The sequence below is a fragment of the Salarias fasciatus genome, chromosome 16, assembly GCF_902148845.1.
Source record: "Salarias fasciatus chromosome 16, fSalaFa1.1, whole genome shotgun sequence".
Taxonomy (NCBI): domain Eukaryota; kingdom Metazoa; phylum Chordata; class Actinopteri; order Blenniiformes; family Blenniidae; genus Salarias; species Salarias fasciatus.
In genome coordinates this window covers 26,840,950-26,859,251 of record NC_043760.1, presented here as the reverse complement: position 1 = coordinate 26,859,251, position 18,302 = coordinate 26,840,950, and the positions used below count along the sequence as shown (strand labels likewise).

The 18,302-nt window shown below is 43.7% G+C and overlaps 1 protein-coding gene across 3 annotated transcripts in view; it reads left to right on the top strand.

Annotated features, from left to right (window-relative positions):
• Positions 1–18,069, top strand: part of LOC115402938 (nectin-4-like) — a 34,900-nt gene extending 16,831 nt beyond the window's left edge. For 2 of the 3 annotated variants that reach the window (XM_030111625.1, XM_030111623.1), the window contains 7 exons: positions 82–384; positions 5,198–5,291; positions 9,543–9,697; positions 13,321–13,417; positions 13,515–13,563; positions 15,893–15,954; positions 17,849–18,069. In XM_030111625.1, the coding sequence (XP_029967485.1) occupies positions 82–384; positions 5,198–5,291; positions 9,543–9,697; positions 13,321–13,417; positions 13,515–13,563; positions 15,893–15,954; positions 17,849–17,990 (902 nt within the window). In that variant the 3' untranslated portion in view covers positions 17,991–18,069. The remainder of the gene's footprint in view (positions 1–81; positions 385–5,197; positions 5,292–9,542; positions 9,698–13,320; positions 13,418–13,514; positions 13,564–15,892; positions 15,955–17,848) is intronic. The other variant, XM_030111624.1, reaches the window with a different exon arrangement.
• The last annotated feature ends 233 nt before the right edge of the window (positions 18,070–18,302 follow it).

Here is an 18,302-nt window from a genome sequence, read left to right as displayed (position 1 = left end):
TGAGGTGCATGAGAGAAAATTGCTGGTCTTTCCTTCTTGCTCGTATTTTCACCTTTCTGTCTACTTTTCATTCTCCTCCAGTCCCTCCAGCTACAAGCCTCAACTCCACACTTCTTATTTTGGGAAATGAAGAAGTTCTTCTTGCCACCTGCACAGCTGCTGCCTCCCGGCCCGCTGCGCAGCTGCGGTGGATCACTGGCGCTCTTGAGAAGAATTTAAGGGAAACGACCAGCGTCACGGAGCTCGATAATGGAACCACGACCACGGTGTCGTCGCTGTTTGGAGTGCCAAGGAGAGAAATCAGCGGTCATGAAGTGCAGTGTGTGGTCAGCAGCTCGGCCCTGGCAGAAGAACACCGCGAGGCTTTCACCTTACAGGTCTTCTGTAGGTACTTTCCTTCCTCACTTGTTGATGGATGTTCTCATTCCAGTTCTTCTGTTATTTATTATCAGTTTTATCAAGATAGTCACACTCATGTCGTCAAGAATGTTTACAGCAGACATGACAGGAAGTTTAAAAAGATAAAAGATTGTGATCAGTGTCAGAGGGAAGCAAGTTTGAACCATCTGTTTATCTAAATGTCGTTTCAGGCTTTGAATTAATCCTTATTGCTCTGCATGTTGTATTTTGAAGATACTTTATTTTGTGACTGTTTGACTCACAGTCATGAAAACCCCAAGAAGTCTTCTGTGGTGAAGAAATCCCTTCAGTCACCTTTTAATTTTTGAAAACTCTTCTTTTACAAGCAACTTCAAAAAGAGTCAAATTCAAAAAATTGAAACCAGACGATATAATATCAAAAGGATGTGCCTGAATGAAGCATGTTCATATGGAAGATTTGTTTTTCCACCCAAATGTCAGCTTTTCAGTTCACTGCTGCAGACGAGGATCTGTGAGACTCTAACATTCTCCCCTCTGCTGTGATTTGGTCTCCACTTTATTCGGCATCATTCTAATGAAAGAAGTGCAGTGCTGTGGCTTTTTTAATTTGACAGTTCAGAAGTCGAAAGCAAAATTAGCACATCTGCATAAAAAGCTGCATCGACTGCTGAAAACTTTCACAGCTAAAAGTAAGATCCGATTTCTTTAAAATTTGCCAGTGAAGCAGAAAGAGCGTCTTTTCAGCGTCAGCTTCACGGACATCTCTCTTCAAATGTGTCATTGAGTCGCTGTGCAAAGGCTGAACCTGTTTTGATCCAGTTAATCTGTTTACACTGCAAACTCAGTGTTATTTGGGACATTCACAGCTGCTCTGTTGCCAAAGGCAGAAGTTGCCACCAGGATCCAGTTCAATTTTTGTTTGTTCACAGCAGCATTTCAATGTCAGCACTCTTTTAGTAACACAAACCTATGTGTTGCTGAGCAGTAAAAACCATTTTTGTATGAAAAGTAACAACAATTTAACCCAACTGCTGGATCAGAAAGGGACAAACCCCTTTTTGGGTTAACTTGTGTGGACACACACGGGGAGAACATGCAAACTCCACACAGAAAGGCCCCCACTAGCAACACATAAGTTGGGTTAACCCAACATCTGTTAGTGTGTACTTTTGGTTCAATTTGGGGTTTTTTTTTTTAGAAAGAGTAACCAATTTTCTGGGTTATAGGGCTTTTATTTTAAACCAGTTTCTGGTTTTTCAAGGTTATGGACCATTTATGAACTGTTTTTCAGAGAGCAGCCCATTTAGATAGTAAAGTGGGGCGTTCTTTTCTTTCTTTCTTTCTTTAGTCACTCATGTCAGCAGGGAGTTGTTCAGCAGGAGGCAGTTAGCTCCTCCTCTCATCATTTCCATCTGTTACACCTCAGCTGCTGCAGGCTGTGTCAGTAGTGGTAAACTGGTGGAAGATACCCGATCAAATTCAAACACTACTGACTTCATTAGAGGAAATCTTGCACACGGTGCCTTCAAATATAACTTTATGTTTGAAGGAAAAAAAGAGGTGATAATGTTTGGCTCCAGTGGCTCCAGACAGTGACTTTATGTTGGAGTCAGCCAGTCATCACTCCCACGTCTCCAGGAGCTTCAGATCGCTGCAGACCGACTGCTTAGTGGAGCACACCAGAGGGAACACATCACTCCCATCCTGCCTCTCTTCCACTGGCTGTTAGTGGTGGGCGGATCGATCCAAATATTGATAGTATCGATACCAAAGTTAGTATCAGTATCGACCGATACCAGCACGTTGAGATCGATATTTTTTTTCTGCTCTGGCAGAGTTAGCGCAGCCTCTCTGTCGGACCTCAGCTCACTTCAGTGCTCAGACGCTTGTTAACGCGCTCTGCGCCGCTCCCTCCTCCCTCTGCGAGAGAGAGAGAGAGAGAGAGAGAGAGAGAACGAGAGAGAGAGAGAGAGAAGGAGAGAGTGAGGAAAAGCGATGGTGGACGGATAAAGATGCGCTGTGTGGACATATTTCACAGCTTCAGACAAAGACACTGCATCATGTGTGCATGAAGGTGATTCGCTGCTGCGGTAACACCACCAATCTGCACAAACTTTTAAAAGCAGCGTAAACGGACCAGACCCCGACACAGACAGAGGTGTCTGCCTGAGGTTTCCAACAGAAGCCTCCAGAACATCCAGGGAGCTGTTTTAGCCAAGTTAAGATTTTGGTATTTCCAGCATAATTTGACGTTGCTTTTCAATTGGTGGTCAAAGATGTCATTTTAGCAGTGATTAAACTATTGTCATATATTTAGTCAATTGAAAGAAATTCTGATTGTGTTAATGGAACTAAAAAAATATAATATATATCAAAGGTGGTGGTGAATGACAGCCAGCTATAGTTTACAGTATATTTACACTAATGACAGGAGTTGTTTAATGTGGTTCAGCATGTGACTCTGGAGATGCTGTGTCTTGACACAGCTTGTGTGTTTTTAAAGTTTTTTTTATCGTGTTATTGCTGTGCATTTTCAGATATTTTTTTAAATGTATTTATTTACTGTAGTATAACTGCTCACGATATCCAGGGGCGAAAAGCAACCTCAGGGCATAAGCTCATTGACAAAAGAGCAAAGAGCCAATAGTACTTTGCACCTTATTTGCACTAATGACTTTTTTCATAAATACCTGTGGGTAATGGTACTTTTTGTTGTACTGCTTATACTGTTAAATTTTTTTTAAATTATATTTTCAGTGTTGACATTTTCTGTGTGTGAAAAAGGCAAAAGGAATAATTTTTATTGAAATGTTGACATTGTTGTAGTAATCTTGTGTTTTTTGATAAAAACTGTTCTTTGATTTGGTTAAAATCTTGGTCCCGTGTTTTATTTTCCAGGTGAGGTGATTACAAATAGCTCCTCTTTCTCTCTCAGCTCCCTCAGGCTCACTGAGCAGCTCCCCTTCTCCTTCTGCTGATCAGACAGACACACTGGTTCATTAACGGCAAATTTAAGATGAGGAACAGGAGCAGGAACTGTTAGGAGCTACTTCAGAGCGTCAGACAGCGAAACTGCTACCTGTGATGTATGTAAAATAAAAATAAAAACTTAAAAAAAATTTTTAAAAACCTGGTCAAAAAGTATCGGTATCGGTATTGGTATCGCGCTGTGGACCGCGGCGCTCTGCTCCTCTCTATTTTCTCCGTGAGCTGCGCGCGCCGTGCACCGCCAGTTCTGAAGCTGGACAGAGCAGATCCCACCACACAGGCAGTCGGGAACGGAAAATACGACAGAATCCGGTCCATTTTCAAATTAAAAACAAGTAAAATAACATAAATTGTTGCTTAAATAAATTGTTGCTTTTCAGTTTTCCTTTTCACATAAACACACACACACACACACACACACACACACACACACACACGCACACACACACACACACACAGGGAGAGAGGGCGACAGGGCGACAGACGTACGCTGCAGCGCTCCGCTCTGATCACAGCCTCGATCACAATGTGGTTTCATTATATATGGTGTTCTATGCTTTTTGGTCACTGATTTGAGCTGTGGCGGAGGTTTGCGCTCTCTGAGTGCCATTCTAGTTCTAAACTCAAAAACTCACAACTGAGATAACATTTCACGAGATATAAAATGAAAAAATATAATATATATATAATAAAAAATATATTCTCTTTCTCAAAATAAGAAACAATAAGCAACAAATAAGAAGCCTCAAGGGGTCAAAACTGCATAAATGATGTAAATAACTTTCCAGTGCCTTCAGCTGTATCAGGCTCTGGTGGTGGACATTCCGTCTTTCCGTTTTTCAGAGACGTATTCACTCACCCTTCTATCAGTCTCTCTGAAGCGTCGCTCTCGGGGCCACGGAAAGCTTTTCTCATTGCGTTATCATAGGCGTTTTTTCTGTGCTCTCCAATATCGAACGAGGCGTTCTGCTACATCATACCTCCTGGCGGCTTGGCAGTTGTTTGATGACTCTGCTGCGTTGATCACCATCAGTTTAAAGTTGGTATCATAACTTGGCCTCTGTTGTTTGCTCAGTTGTCCAGCTTTCGAGCCCCTTTGTTCCAGATGATCCCTCATTTTTCATCAGATCATTTGATCTCATTTCATCGCTCCACTCGCTCTCTGCTCAGTGATACTTTGGCTCCATCTAGCGGCACGGATGAGTATTGACCATCTACCGTAAGTCCGCGATTATAACACGACCCCACTTTTGAGGATGCAATTTCTGGAAAAAAACATCATCTTATATTCGGGCCAACATGGTATTTAAATCTCTGAGTGGCCTCGCCCGCTTCACCTCTCCACTCCTGCCGGGGCCTCAGGTCAGCTGATCAGCTGCTCCTGGAGGCACCGAGGTCCAGACGGAGGCTCAGAGCTTTTCCTGTTGTTGCTCCGAAGTGTTGGAATGAGCCACGGCCCGTCAGACGAACCCCTGAACTCATCTGAAGACACTTTTTACTCCTTGACTTTTATCCCAGTTTGAGACTCGGCTCCTTTTTCAATTGTCACCGTTTTATTGTTTTCGTTGTATTTTTATTCTTTTATTGCTCACACCTGATGCTTTAAAGTTTTTATCTGTATTTACTGTGTATACAGCACTTTGTTGCAGCGGTCTTTTTTTTTTTTTAATACTTTATAAATAAAGTTGAGGTGAGGTCATTCATTTTCAGTCACACCAGAGAAAAGCATCTTGTGGTTGCAGTAACTGTGAAACTATTTCTGTGAATTCCTCTTTAAAGCATGCTGGAGCTGCTGTGAATAACTCTCTCACTCTTGTCCTGTTTGCAGTTCCCCCCATGAACGTGACCATCGTAGAAACGTCAGACGACACGCTTGAATGTGTTTCTGACGGAAACCCAGAACCGAGCGTCAGGTGGACCAGGTACAGTTAGTCAAACTGGACTATTTTTGTTTTGATCTTGAAATTCACCTGTATCCTGTCAGACCTCTGCCACACACACACACACACACACACACACACACACACACACACACACACACACACACACACACACACACACACACACACACACACACACATAAAGATGATCAAATGTTGTGAACTATTGACTCCTGAACTCAATGTGAAAATGTGTGTCATCTTTTTGAATCTATAAATACACACATGATGGGAACCTGGCTTTCATAATGGAGCTTGATTTTGTTCATAAAACTGATGTTTGCAAATGTTAGAAAAGCAGCAGAAGTGAGCAGTCCGCTACATCTACAAGTTGTTCCTCTCAGTTTTCACGTTAACCCTCAGAGGAACTCCACACGGTCACTGCCCAGTTTGAGTTCTCCATACTTTGTCTGCGTTGGGTCTTTTTTCCATTTCTGCTTTGCAAACTAATTGACTAAATGGTTGTATTTCGTTACCCGTCATAAACGTTGCCAGGTGAAACTCCTGATTCTGCATCAAAAAAGGATGAACAAAAATATGGAGAGTTCTGACACAACTCATAAAAAAATATATATCTTTGAGAATTTACAAGTGAAACAAGAAAGGCCGAAAAACTTTTGTAGTCTGTAATCTCTAATCAGTTATAAAATATACACATCATATGGTGACATTTCAAAACAGCTGTTATATATAATAATGCATTGGTTTTATATTGCGCTTTTCAGGACACTCAAAGACGCTTTACATTGCATTATTCATTCACACCATACCAGGTGGTGGTAAGCTACTGCTGTAGCCACAGCTGCCCTGGGGCGGACTGACGGAAGCGAGGCTGCCAGTCTGTGCCATCAGCCCCTCCGACCACCACCAACCATTCACTCTCACAACTTTCATACGAGGTCTTGCCCAATGTCTTGCCTATGCCTATGTCTTGCCCAAGGACACAACGAGCAGGAGCGGGGATCAAACCGCCAACCTTCCGGTTATAAGACGACCCGCTCTACCAACTGAGCTACTGTCGCCCCATATATGTAAAAAGAAGTGAGATAGTCATCTGACTGTTTAACTGTCAGAAAAAAGGAAGTATAACACATGACCGTGGAACCGTTTTATCAACCATGTTTCTCGTTTTTCTTGCCTGGGCACTTTTTTAAATAATGTATCTATTTCATCACCCATGAGTGGGGATACAAAATAAATCATTTTATTAAATATGTTGCTTGTGCTTTTTCCCCACTCATGAGTACAAGTTTCACCACGGAATATACTTCAAGACATTGAAAGTCATTCATCATTAATCAATACATCTGCAGTTTAATTTCATTATGGAGACTTTTATTCATGTTTGCTGAAACTTCCTGCTTTTTTAGCTGCATTTACATCCAAAGCAAACAGCTCCAGCATGTAAAAGCTTTACTGTTTTTCTTTATTGTTATTTGAACTCACATTTTGGATCAGTGAACTGAAACACATATTAGAATCTAACATCCAATAGTAAAAACATCTCTCATACATTAAACAGGTTGAGGAGAGCTGCTTTTCTCAGAATACAACCGACAGCAGAACTTTTGTTTGCAATTCCATGATGACAGGTGATGATAAGCGTCACCTGCTTCCTCTAATTACATGTCAGTTTTAACCCAAAACAACAGTTAACCGTCTCCACACACAGACTCCAGGTGTGGCAATAAACACATTAGATAAGCTTTTTTTTTTTTTTTCATGCAGTTCTTGAACCTGGAAGTCACCGGTTTCTGTAAAACAGGAGAAATTACAACTCTTAATGTGAGTTAGAGACAAAGGGCTTTATTTCAACGGCCCAGTGCAGAGTGGTGGGATTCTTTCTGCTTTTGCACATTTCTGGTTGAGAGTTATGATGCACATAAAACAAAACCGATCTGTCTTTTACCTTGGAAGTTCTAATATAGGAGTTTTTATTTGTTTCAATTTTCTGTTTCTGTTTTGTGGGGGGGGGGGGGGGGGGGGGGGGGCATCGTACTTAATCGATAAATTATCTATACACACATATGCATACAATTGAGTCAGTGATGAGTGAGTGGTCTTTCAAGGAACATGACAGTTTTTCTTTGATGTCCGTCATTACTCTGAATCAGAATTGTGCAAAAGCACAAAGACAAACGAGCTGAATTCATCTCTGAGTCGTGACAGAGCAGCATGTTGGTCACAGCAAAGCGAGGAAAGGAAAAGTAATTCTTCTTTCTTAATTATGCTGCACTTTGTGTCACGCATTGAAGACGAGGAGAGGCGGGGACTTCCAGTTTGTTGACCAGATTGTAGACAGCAGAAATAAGGAGCTCCCAGTCAAATAATCATAAAAAAACAAAGAAACCCCTTTTAACTTCAACTTGAGGGTGGAATAATTCTCAACATGGATACAAGACTAAACTCAAAGACAAAAGCAAAGACGACGAGGTCCGAAATGCAAAATCCAAAGGTGCAGATTGGGAGCGCGGCTAATGAAGGGCTAGCTAGCAAAGACCAGCAGCCCAGCTGGGTGAAAGAGATACAAGCTGAAGTGGCTGAAATAGAAACAGGACAGAACAACGTGGATGCTTAACTGGACAAAATCAGCAAACAAATGGAGGACACCTGGAGAGGAGCGCATGAAGATTTGGGACAACTGAAAGACTTAATGGACGAATTGGGGGATGAATGAAAGGAAAGTTGGAAGAGAAGAAACAACAAGTTTGAGACCGTGGACGAGGAAATGCTGAGGAAAGATATCGAACCTCTGGAAGAATACGTAGCTGAGGGAGAGGAGTGGCACACTGATGTTCATGACATTATTAAGATGTCGCTGGAAAAACAAAAAAAGCTGCAAGAGAAATTGAAACAGGTTTGATCAGGATTACGCGGCCGAAGTGGCATCAAAATGTCGAAATGTGGAATCCGGTTTCAGTCACCGATGGACACATTGAGGGTCCGCTGTCCTGAGGGAGTCCAAGTTTACCACAACGCCCAAGATGTAGCTGGGGCGTCAGAAAGGATGGCAGATACCGGATCCTGGAGATGAGGAGCCGACACCGACGCAGAGACTGGAGGCAGCGTGTCAGTGGATCAGAGTGGAGAAATGAGGACGAGAGGACCAGAGAAGACTGAGAGGGACGTACTCCGACACAGGGTGGAAGAGAAGCAAGGAAAAAACAAACACCTGGTTAATCCTAAAACTGATATATTTCATGTTTTTTGTTGGGTTTTTTTTACTTTCCCAGAGGGATTTTGAACAACCCACAGATGAGTAACAGAGAAAATAAAGCTCGATGAACATTACATTATGCAAAGTTATTTAGATTTCTTGAGCTAAATATTGTGTCTCGTGTGACCTCGTTATGTTCAGGATTATAGTTAGTTTTTTGAGTGAAGGGAAATTAAGAAAGGTTCATTGGACCACCTGTGATACATATATCATTTGATAGAGTGAGGTGGACGTACCTATATATGCATTGACTAGCAAAATCCTGCTGACAGGAATCGAACCAAGAACGTTTCGATTATAAGACAACTGCGCTCCCCACTAATCCACAGCTGCCCCCATTTTTTTTGGTAATGATTAATATATTTAAAAACAATGAAGTCAGTCCTTTAGTTTCTCCACTTTCTATGACAGACTGAAACATTTGTGCAGAATTTTGCCTTGTTGATTAAATCAGTGTAATTAACATATAAGACATATAGAACTTAAAACACCAATGAAAGAAAAAAATAAACATTTGGAAGAAGCTTAGTCGTGTCTGAAAACAACTGCTGGTTGCACAACCCCAGACTGTGCTGCAGTGACTCCAGATCAGGGTTTGCTTCACTCCTCCTGGATCTGGATCTCTAAAGGACTGACTTGTTGCAGCAGTCCTGAACCTTCAGCAAATAGCTTGGTGTCAGTGAAGCACAAGATGATGACACTTTCTGTAATGATGTGAAGCAATGGGAGGATTTTTAAAATGTGGGCTTTAGTTCATGAGCCCCTTCTGTCCCAGAGGTGGGACAGTTTGTGTGTCTCCATGATTTAGAGAGCCCAGTCCTCAAGGCAGGGTTTTCCATGCTGAACAGGTCAGAGACTAGAGACCAGACAGACTTCATAAAAGCCTGAAACGTGCACCGGAAATGCAACTCAATTAAGATAATTTATTAAAAACTGTCCTGTGGTCCAGCTCTTTGTTGGTCTGATTCCTCTCTCAGACCCTCCATCTCATGCTGTGTCTTATGTCTCTCTTTCAGATCTGACAAGACTTTACCCGAGTCTGACTTCAGAGTTGATGGTGGGAAGCTGACGTTTCTGCGATGTGCTTCTGATCTGAAAGGCTTCTATCAGTGTGAGGTTTCAAACCCATACGGACAACAAAGCCAGCAGTTCTACTGGACTGTATGTTCAGGTGAGGCTCAGGCACAGTTTTACATAGTAGATTGGTGTTGCTGATGTTTTTAAATAAACATGGTATTTTTCTGTGATGTTGTGCTTCCAGAGGCTTGATAGGATAGTGGGCCCAGAGGGAACAACTTCTGTTCAGGATGAGAATTTATTTTCTCTTCTTTCAACGAACGACACAGGAATGCTTTAAAGTTTAAAGTTTAACTCAGAGCTGACAGAAGAGGCGACTTTAGTCTGTTACCAAGACAACAGAGACTAATGGCTTAATGGATGACTGCTCACCCTCCACCCAGTACACAACAGACAGTGGTTGTTCCATTAAAGCTCGTGTCCGGAGTTTCCGTTCTTTTCCAACGTATGTATCATTTTTCAACAGAGCTTAAATGTGTCAGTCTAGTTCGATACTACAATATAATATTAACATAAAGCAATATAAAAATGTATTTATGAGCCCCACCTTCGTCTCATAGACCCCCGTGTTATCCGAAAAAGCACCGGTCAGCAACAGCCAATAGATTTCCAGCTTCCGCATTCTCGCGCTGTCAGTCAAAGTGTGGAGCAGCCAGAGAGCACGGCCGCTCGCCCAGGCAGAGGTGAGTTTGCAACGCAGCAGCCGCCGCGCTTACCTCGGATATATCCACTGTCTGCTGAACATCCACCGTAAACAGCTAAACATGTAGAATTCTGTCGGGCTTGGAGGCTCTCATTTTCACCCGACAGCGTGCACAATTAAGGGGGCGTGGCTTGGTCGCTCATGAAAGCAGAGGGAGGGTGGAACCTGAGACTTTGGATTAAAAAAAATCTCTCTCTTTCAAAACTCCGGACACGAGCTTAAAGAACTTACAGCAAGTCCAGTCATGTTAATAAAGCTCATGGTCTTGGTAATCGACCCTTTGATGCTTTGACTGCTTCACAACTTGTCTCAACAAGAATATTGCTGTGTACAGTAGAGTTGAATGGCGTTTGGAGACAATGGTAGTGACCTTAATGTCATGCGTAATTAGGGTTGCCAACTCCCAGAGATTGAAATAAGGAACGCCTCTCGCGGGCAGCTGAAAAAAACAAGGTTTTTTGGGGGTGAAAAACGCACATATAACAGCATGTGGCCACAGTTATACCTATTGCAGACTATAAAAACACATTAGGCTACTGCATCACACCTACAGTAGCAAGACTGCAATAACTCATGATCAGCTTGATCAGTTTGTATTTGAGGCCTACAGTGAGGCAGTTATCATTCAAGTATCATCATCATGATGGACAGCAGCTCTCAGCCACTGCACCGGACGGTAGAGCAGCTCAGCAGCTCCTTCAGAGGCGACTGAGACCCTCAGAGCAGGAAGGAGCTACCACAGGTCTCTCATCCCCACCGCTGTCAGACTGTACAGTTCTACTGTGCAGAATATAACCTAATCCTGGACATTATAATATCCTGCAACCGCCTTTTCAGAAATTCAGCGACACTTCATCATCCATTCACTCTGCTAAAACATATTGTACGTATTATATCATACTGCATCATATATTGCATATTGTATTGTATATATTGTGTGTATATATATATATATACATATCCTGTTACATTTTTAAGATTCAGGTTGTACATACAGTTAAATCTTCATTGTCTTTAGCTTCTATTGTCCATCCTCATATGATTTGCACTATAACTTGTTAATTATTGCACCGTGCATTACTTTTGCACCCTGCTGTGGGTTCTATGAGCCTATACACCTGTACATTTCTCCACTGTGAGATTAATAAAGTCTTCTATTCCTATTCTATTCTATATTTGTTGCTAAATGTGCAAAATAACAAACAGCTGCTGTCTCTTCTGGATTTTAACATGTTCTTTTTTTTATTTTCAACTAAAAAAGTGCAAAATCAAAACTGAAAAACCTTCTAAACAAAAAAACCAACCGGTTCCGTTTCTAAACTGAAAACACTCCACAGTCTGCAGCAGCAGACACAAATCAATGAACTAAACATGATATATCCGATATGGAAACGGCACAAACTTACATGTCTCTGGAAGCCATGCTGCGCGCTGCTGTAATGTTTTGATTTACTTCTTCCCATGCGCTCTGTGACGAACTGACTACTGGCCAATGAGCTGCCGTAGCCTCCCAGGAACGGTCTTTTTTTGACTAATGAGATAAGATTAGGTGCGTTCGACATGAGAAAGCCAGAGGCAGACCTTTAAGACTTTTGAGCCGCCCCGCCCAGATGTGGCCCGGCGTCACTGATACGTAAGACCTACGTAGGGCATCGAAAACTCGCGAGACCCAAACGAGATCAGTCACAGAGGTAGCCGCGTGAGCTACTGGAGAGCAACTCACCGCGGCTACCTGGCCCACCTGTCTGTTTCATACAGGCAGGGGATTGGACCCGAGCCCACTCGTCATCAGTTTGATGACAACGCGCTTTATTTGCATAAATAAACATCCAGTCCCGGCTCCAGTCCAGTGTAGAAGGGGGGGGGGGGGGGTCGAAAAAGTAACGGAGCAACACAAAGACAGAATCCACAGATCAGAGGCCTGTTCTACTGTGTCCAACAACGTATGATCATTAATCACACTGCTAAAAAGCACAAATAGTAATAAAAGAAATGATAAAATAACCAGCCCTCACCTTTAGTAGAGCTGGAGTCTCCACTTTTTTTTTTTTTGGAATTTTGAATAGCACAACACTTCATATTGATTTGACCAAGCCAGTGGAGTTTGCTGTTGTTTTTTAAGCACAAAATAGACTGAAAACTTTATTTATTAATTTTTTGGACTGAGGGGGCGAGGCAGTCTGCCCCCCTTGATGCCTGGTAGCACTTGCAGCAGCAGGCACGCTTCACATGACAGAAGCCAAAACGTAACTTCAAATTATTTTGTTTTTTTTAAATTGTATTCATTTCAGTTAACTGAATATGATTTAACACAATGTGACACACAAAAGAAATTATGAATTATTTTGTTTTTAATAAGAAAAACAAAATTACCCCTCTGACAGCCAGGGGGGGGCAAGGAGGCACGGGGGGGGGGGGGGGGGGGGGGGGGGGGGGGGGGGGGGTCATTGCCACCCCGGACGACGGGCCTGTAAACACCCCCCACAGTGGAGTCATGAGAAACACACCAACATAGAGAACATAGGGTTGTCCGACTTGGAGGCAGACTTATAACTCCGCCCCACGGCTGCGCCGTCTGCTTCATCTAGCTCCGTCTACCTCTGGCTTTGCCATTGTGAACGCACCTATTGATTCTGTGTTGTCGAGTCATTTCTGTCAGCTCATTGGCCACAGAACGTCAGAGAGCCGGTGAACAATTTACCGTAAGTTTTCAAAAAAAAGCGCATGTTCCATTGCTCACGTTTTGACTCTCACAAAAATACGGAACAAAGTGCGTTCCTTTTCAGCTCATTACGGAACGCACACTTTTACATCCAAATACGGAACGATTCCGTTTTTCAAGGAACGGTTGGCAACTCTATGCGTAATCTAAAAATAAAGGTCACAGCCAGAGCAAAAACTAAATATAAAAGCACACTGAAACACTTAGAATGTTAAACAATGTATTTCCTGCTTTAATGACAGATGCTTGCTTGAAGTCATTCTTTATTCTTTTGGTGTTTTTTTGCTTCCAGGATCCAACCCTGCTCCTTGGATCTTATTTGGTTTTTCGTTTTTCCTGAACGTCATCGGTGCAGTGTGGTACTTGTATAAATCTGGATACATTACAAGGTACTCAGCCCAATACCCCACAATTTACTGAATGAAACGTATGAATGTACATGGATATATGACGTGGAACTTTTGTTGTGTGATTCTTGTTTTTCAGATACAGTGGGGTCCTCAGGGTTCCGACTGATTCCAACTCACCAGACAGGGTTAGGTTTGCTATGCTCTCCTGTATTTTCATGTCTCCCTCTTTAAAGGGCAACTCCGGTTTTTTGACACCTGGACCTTATTTATAGGTGTGTGCATGCTCATATACTCACTCAGACAAACATCGTGCAGCTCGGAGTCCTTCAGAAGTTATTTAGATCCAAACGATGTAGCCGCACTAGCGGGGGTGCCACAGCAATGGAGCGTTAGCGCGGGACATAATCTCTGCAAAGTCGCTCATTTCGGCTGTATTTCTTCATCCATCGCCAGTGTTATCATAAAGTCAGCTCGTCTACCGTCTTCAGGTGGGTCAGCTGAAGAGCTGACAGTTTTCGCTAACTTAGCCACAATTAGCTCGGATGGGAACGTTGCGGCGCTCCTCTCCCCAGCAGAGAGGCACTTTGAGTCGGCCTCGGCTGTCACGGTGCCCCGGCGTCTGACTTCCAGGGGCCGAGTTGGAAAACGGCCCTCAGCTGCTCCACGGAGGCTCCGGACACTGGCGAAGACGCACGGCTCACACGCGGCCGCTGGGCCGCTGGACGTCTCTCCTCGCCGGGAGGAAGCGTATCTCTGCTCCCCGGCGGATACACGCTCCACGCCGGCCGCTGGATGCGCGACGGCCGGAGCGCTCTCCTCGCTGGGAGAATCCAGATCTCCGCCGCCCGGCGGATGCGCGCTCCGAGCCAGGCCGCGGGACACCGCCGGAGGCCCCCCTTCCGACCGAAAGGCAACCCAGCGCCGATGGAGGAAAAATACAGCCGAAATGAGCGACTTTGCAGAGATTATGTCCCGCGCTAACGCTCCATTGCCGTGGCCCCCGCTAGTGCGGCGACATCGTTTGGATCTAAATAACTTCTGAAGGACTCCGAGCTGCACGATGTTTGTCTGAGTGAGTATATGAGCATGCACACACCTATAAATAAGGTCCAGGTGTCAAAAAACCGGAGTTGCCCTTTAAGTACAATTTTTTCCTGATGGAATTATTGGAGATATGTTGCATTTTACATCTGGAGCTTTTGATGAGGAGCATTGCAGCAGATTTTTAGATGTTTATCTTTCTTGGAGCTTGTGGTGGAGGGGCTTGGCTCAGCTGGGGTGCAGGACGGAGGGATGGCTGCAGTGGCTGCAGACGGGGATGTGGTGAGGGATAACTGTGATCTCCTGTGCCTGATTACTGACTGGCCCTCAGCCCTCCTTCTCCCAGGGCCGGCAAAGTTTTAAAGCCGCTCCAGCAGACAGTGAGAGGGGAATGGAAGGCAGCAAGGGCGAGCGGCGCTCAGCCGACGTCGGAAAAGCCGCAGGACTTGGTAGCTGGAGGTCACCGAAAGAGGGCCTCCAGCTGTTCTTTAGTGTTTTGGATTTTGAAAAGCCTCCCCAGGTGTTGGGGTTTTGTGTTTGAATAAAGAGACTTAAACGCGCCATTGGCTGCCTCCATTCATGCTGCAGAACTCCGCAGATGGTCAGCGAGCCGTTACAGAGCTGTTGAATCGCTGTTGTTTTAATGCTCTTTCCCTTTTGAGTGTTTTAGTCTTGAGATCTACAAACAGTCTGTAGAAAAGCCTTTCTGTTGGAGAGAGATGTTATTTTGACCACTTGTTATTGGTCCAGTTTTCATGGGTGTTTTTTACAATCCGATTGAAAACAGTCTAATTAAACGAGTTTGTGTACATGGACGGCATTGAAGTGATCCTCGTTCAATCATCGTATAAATGGGCCCTGGCTGAAGCAGATTACATGGTGTCCTCCACAATGGATGACATATCCGTAACGTGCGCGTCAGGTTTCTTGTGGAATTCTCAGGTTCTGATCTTTAGCTTTGCAGTCGGCAGTCCTCATCGCCCCGGCAGTGTGGTTTAATCTGCTGTCACTGACCGGCTGGCTTCTGTCCCATGGGGCTCCGCTCCGCCTGCCGGCCCTCCGCTCTGCCGATCGAAGCTCTTTGAGCAACTCGCTGTTGTGCGATTTGCAGCCATCTTGCCTCTCCATCCAAAACTTTTTCTCAACCACCGTCCAGGTCTTCTGCTTGTGTTTGACTTTCCTAATTCCTGCTTCCTGTTTACTGCGCTCGTCACTGTCACTGCATACGAGGGAACGCATACGCAGAACAAATAAACCCATACAATCTACTCTTCATCACCAGCTGTTTATATGAGCCGTACGATTGGCATAGATGACCTCGTACAATCAAATACGAAAGATAATCTGCTCTGAGTGAAGCGGATCCACTCAGGTGTTTATATGAAACATTTACAATCCCACCTTCACCTTAACATCTGATTATAAGGAGGATTTTGTGGCCCATGTCAACGTGCCTAATGTGTCTGTCCCCAGGTACCAGGCACTGGGAGAGGAAGGGATTCTTCTGGCTCACATGAAATGGTGAAGTTTAACCTGTTAGTCTGTATTTCATGGCTTCTAGGGCTGTCCCGATCATTCGACGTAGTCGACGTCGTCGATGACGTAAATACGTCGGCACGCACACTATACCGTCGAATGACGTAAACACGTCGACACGTGCACACCGTCACATGTAAACAAGTGCGAGCAGAAATGGCAGAGGCTCCGGTTCCCAGCGGGGAAGAGGAGAGCGGCACCACGACGAAGCGGCCAAAAAAGTCCAAAGTATGGACATATTTCAAAGAAAAATCAAACGAGTTGGTGGTTTGTAGCCTTTGCAAAGCCGAGTTGACGTACCACAGCAGTTATGAACAAACACCTGAAGCGACGTCACCCAGGTGTACTGCCGGAGGATGAGTGAAAGCAAAAAGCTGGAGGATCGTAAGTCCATCTAACTAACTAATTAATATGACGTGTTAACGTGCATCGTTAAGTTTCATTTCTCGAAGCAGCGGTTGCAGTCAAAGTTACACAGTGTTGTGTTTCAGCTTTATGCATTATGTAGCTAACGTTAGCGGAGCTATTTCCCTCCAGTCAAATTGTGTTGGTGCTTATAGATAACGTCACTGGTTCCGCTGCTTTATGTGCCCATAAACAGTAAGACGTGGCATCTATTTATACATCTACTCCGCTGCTGCTCCGGACAGCTCTCGGTCTCACCGTCTCTGTGCAGACCTCGGGCGCAGCACAGCATGCAGATATTATTTACGGTGGTGTGTTGCTCTCGCTGCTTTAAGAAAACAAACAAACATAAAAAACAACAGGAAACACTCACTTGCTCACCATAGTCCGTGACTGCACTAATATATAATGTGTGCCTTTTCAAAATCATTGTGGTAATATTTCAGTATGCATTCTGCTTTATCCGTCTATTTTTCAGGTTAAAGCAAACTGAACAACAGTCACTTAAAAAGAGTTAGTCAATGTCTTCAGTATTTGACTTCTTTGGACTTTGTGTTTATTTAAGAGCGATTTATTTATTTATTTTTTACTTGGGCTCCTGAACATGCACTCACACATTGTTTCACTGTAATGCATACAGAAATACCTCGTTCATGTTCACACTTGATGATGCCTGCCTAAAAGATATGACTGTTCATTCAATTTCAAGTTGTTTTTTTTTTAACTTTAAAGCTCGTGTCCGGAGTTTCCGTTCGTTTCCAACGTATGTATCATTTTTCAACAGAGCTTAAATGTGTTAGTCTGGTTCGATACTTTACTATAATATTAGCATAAAGCAATATAAAAATTTATTTATGAGCCCCACCTTCGTCTCATAGACCCCCATGTTATCCGAAAAAGCGCCAGTCAGCGTCAGCCAATAGAATGCGAGCTTCCGCCTTCTCATGCTGTCAGTCAACATGTGCGCGCAGCCAGAGAGCACGGCCGCTCGCCCAGGCAGAGGAGAGTTAGCAAAGCAGCAGCCACCCCGCTTACCTCGGATCTATCCATGGTCTGCTGAACATCCACCGTAAACAGCTCAACATGTAGGATGCTGTAGGACTCGGAGGCTCTCATTTTACAGATAATTCGCGTGCATGATTAAAGGGGCGTGGCTTGGTCGCTCATGAAAGCAGAGGGAGGGCGGAAAAAACCTCTCTCTTTCAAAACTCCGGACACGAGCTTTAATAAACAAATTATTTGGATAACTGTTCAGAAGTGTTTTTGTGAATTAATAATCGTCAACCAAAAAATAATCGCTATTCGCTGGAGTAGCTGAAAAAATTAATCGTTAGACTAATCGACTAATCGTAAAGATAGTTGATAGATTAATCGGGAGAAAAATAATCGTTTGGGACAGCCCTAATGGCTTCACTTTCAGTACAGCTGATAGAATTGCTTGAGCTATTTTGCATTTTACATGTGTAGCTTTCATTTGTCTGTTTCCAGGTCCCTCAGTGATGTCTGCGGCTTCCTGATGCAAGAAGCTGAAAGCAGGTTGACTGGAAGCTTGCTGTCGTTGTTTCTGTGGCTTTTAATTGATGTGAAATTAAAGCGATACTTCAACATTTTGGCAAATTGGCCCATTTAGCACAATTCCTTAGTCAGTTCGAACAGCATACTCACTTTTTTTGTGAGGGCGAGCTATTGTTTATTCAGAGGCACAATGGAAGTGGATGGTATTTTTGTTCCCCCTCATCAAACTCATCAAATACACAATCCAACAACCCCAAAACACTTTGGTGGACACGTTATAATCCGCACATTCACTACGCTGTGGAACACCAACAAATAATATTGTAGCGTTACGACACTGAAGCAAATACTGGGAACTACTTTTTCTTTTGAAATCACTACGCCCAGACGCCATGTTTAGTAAGTAGTTCTGTCTCAGCAATCTTTG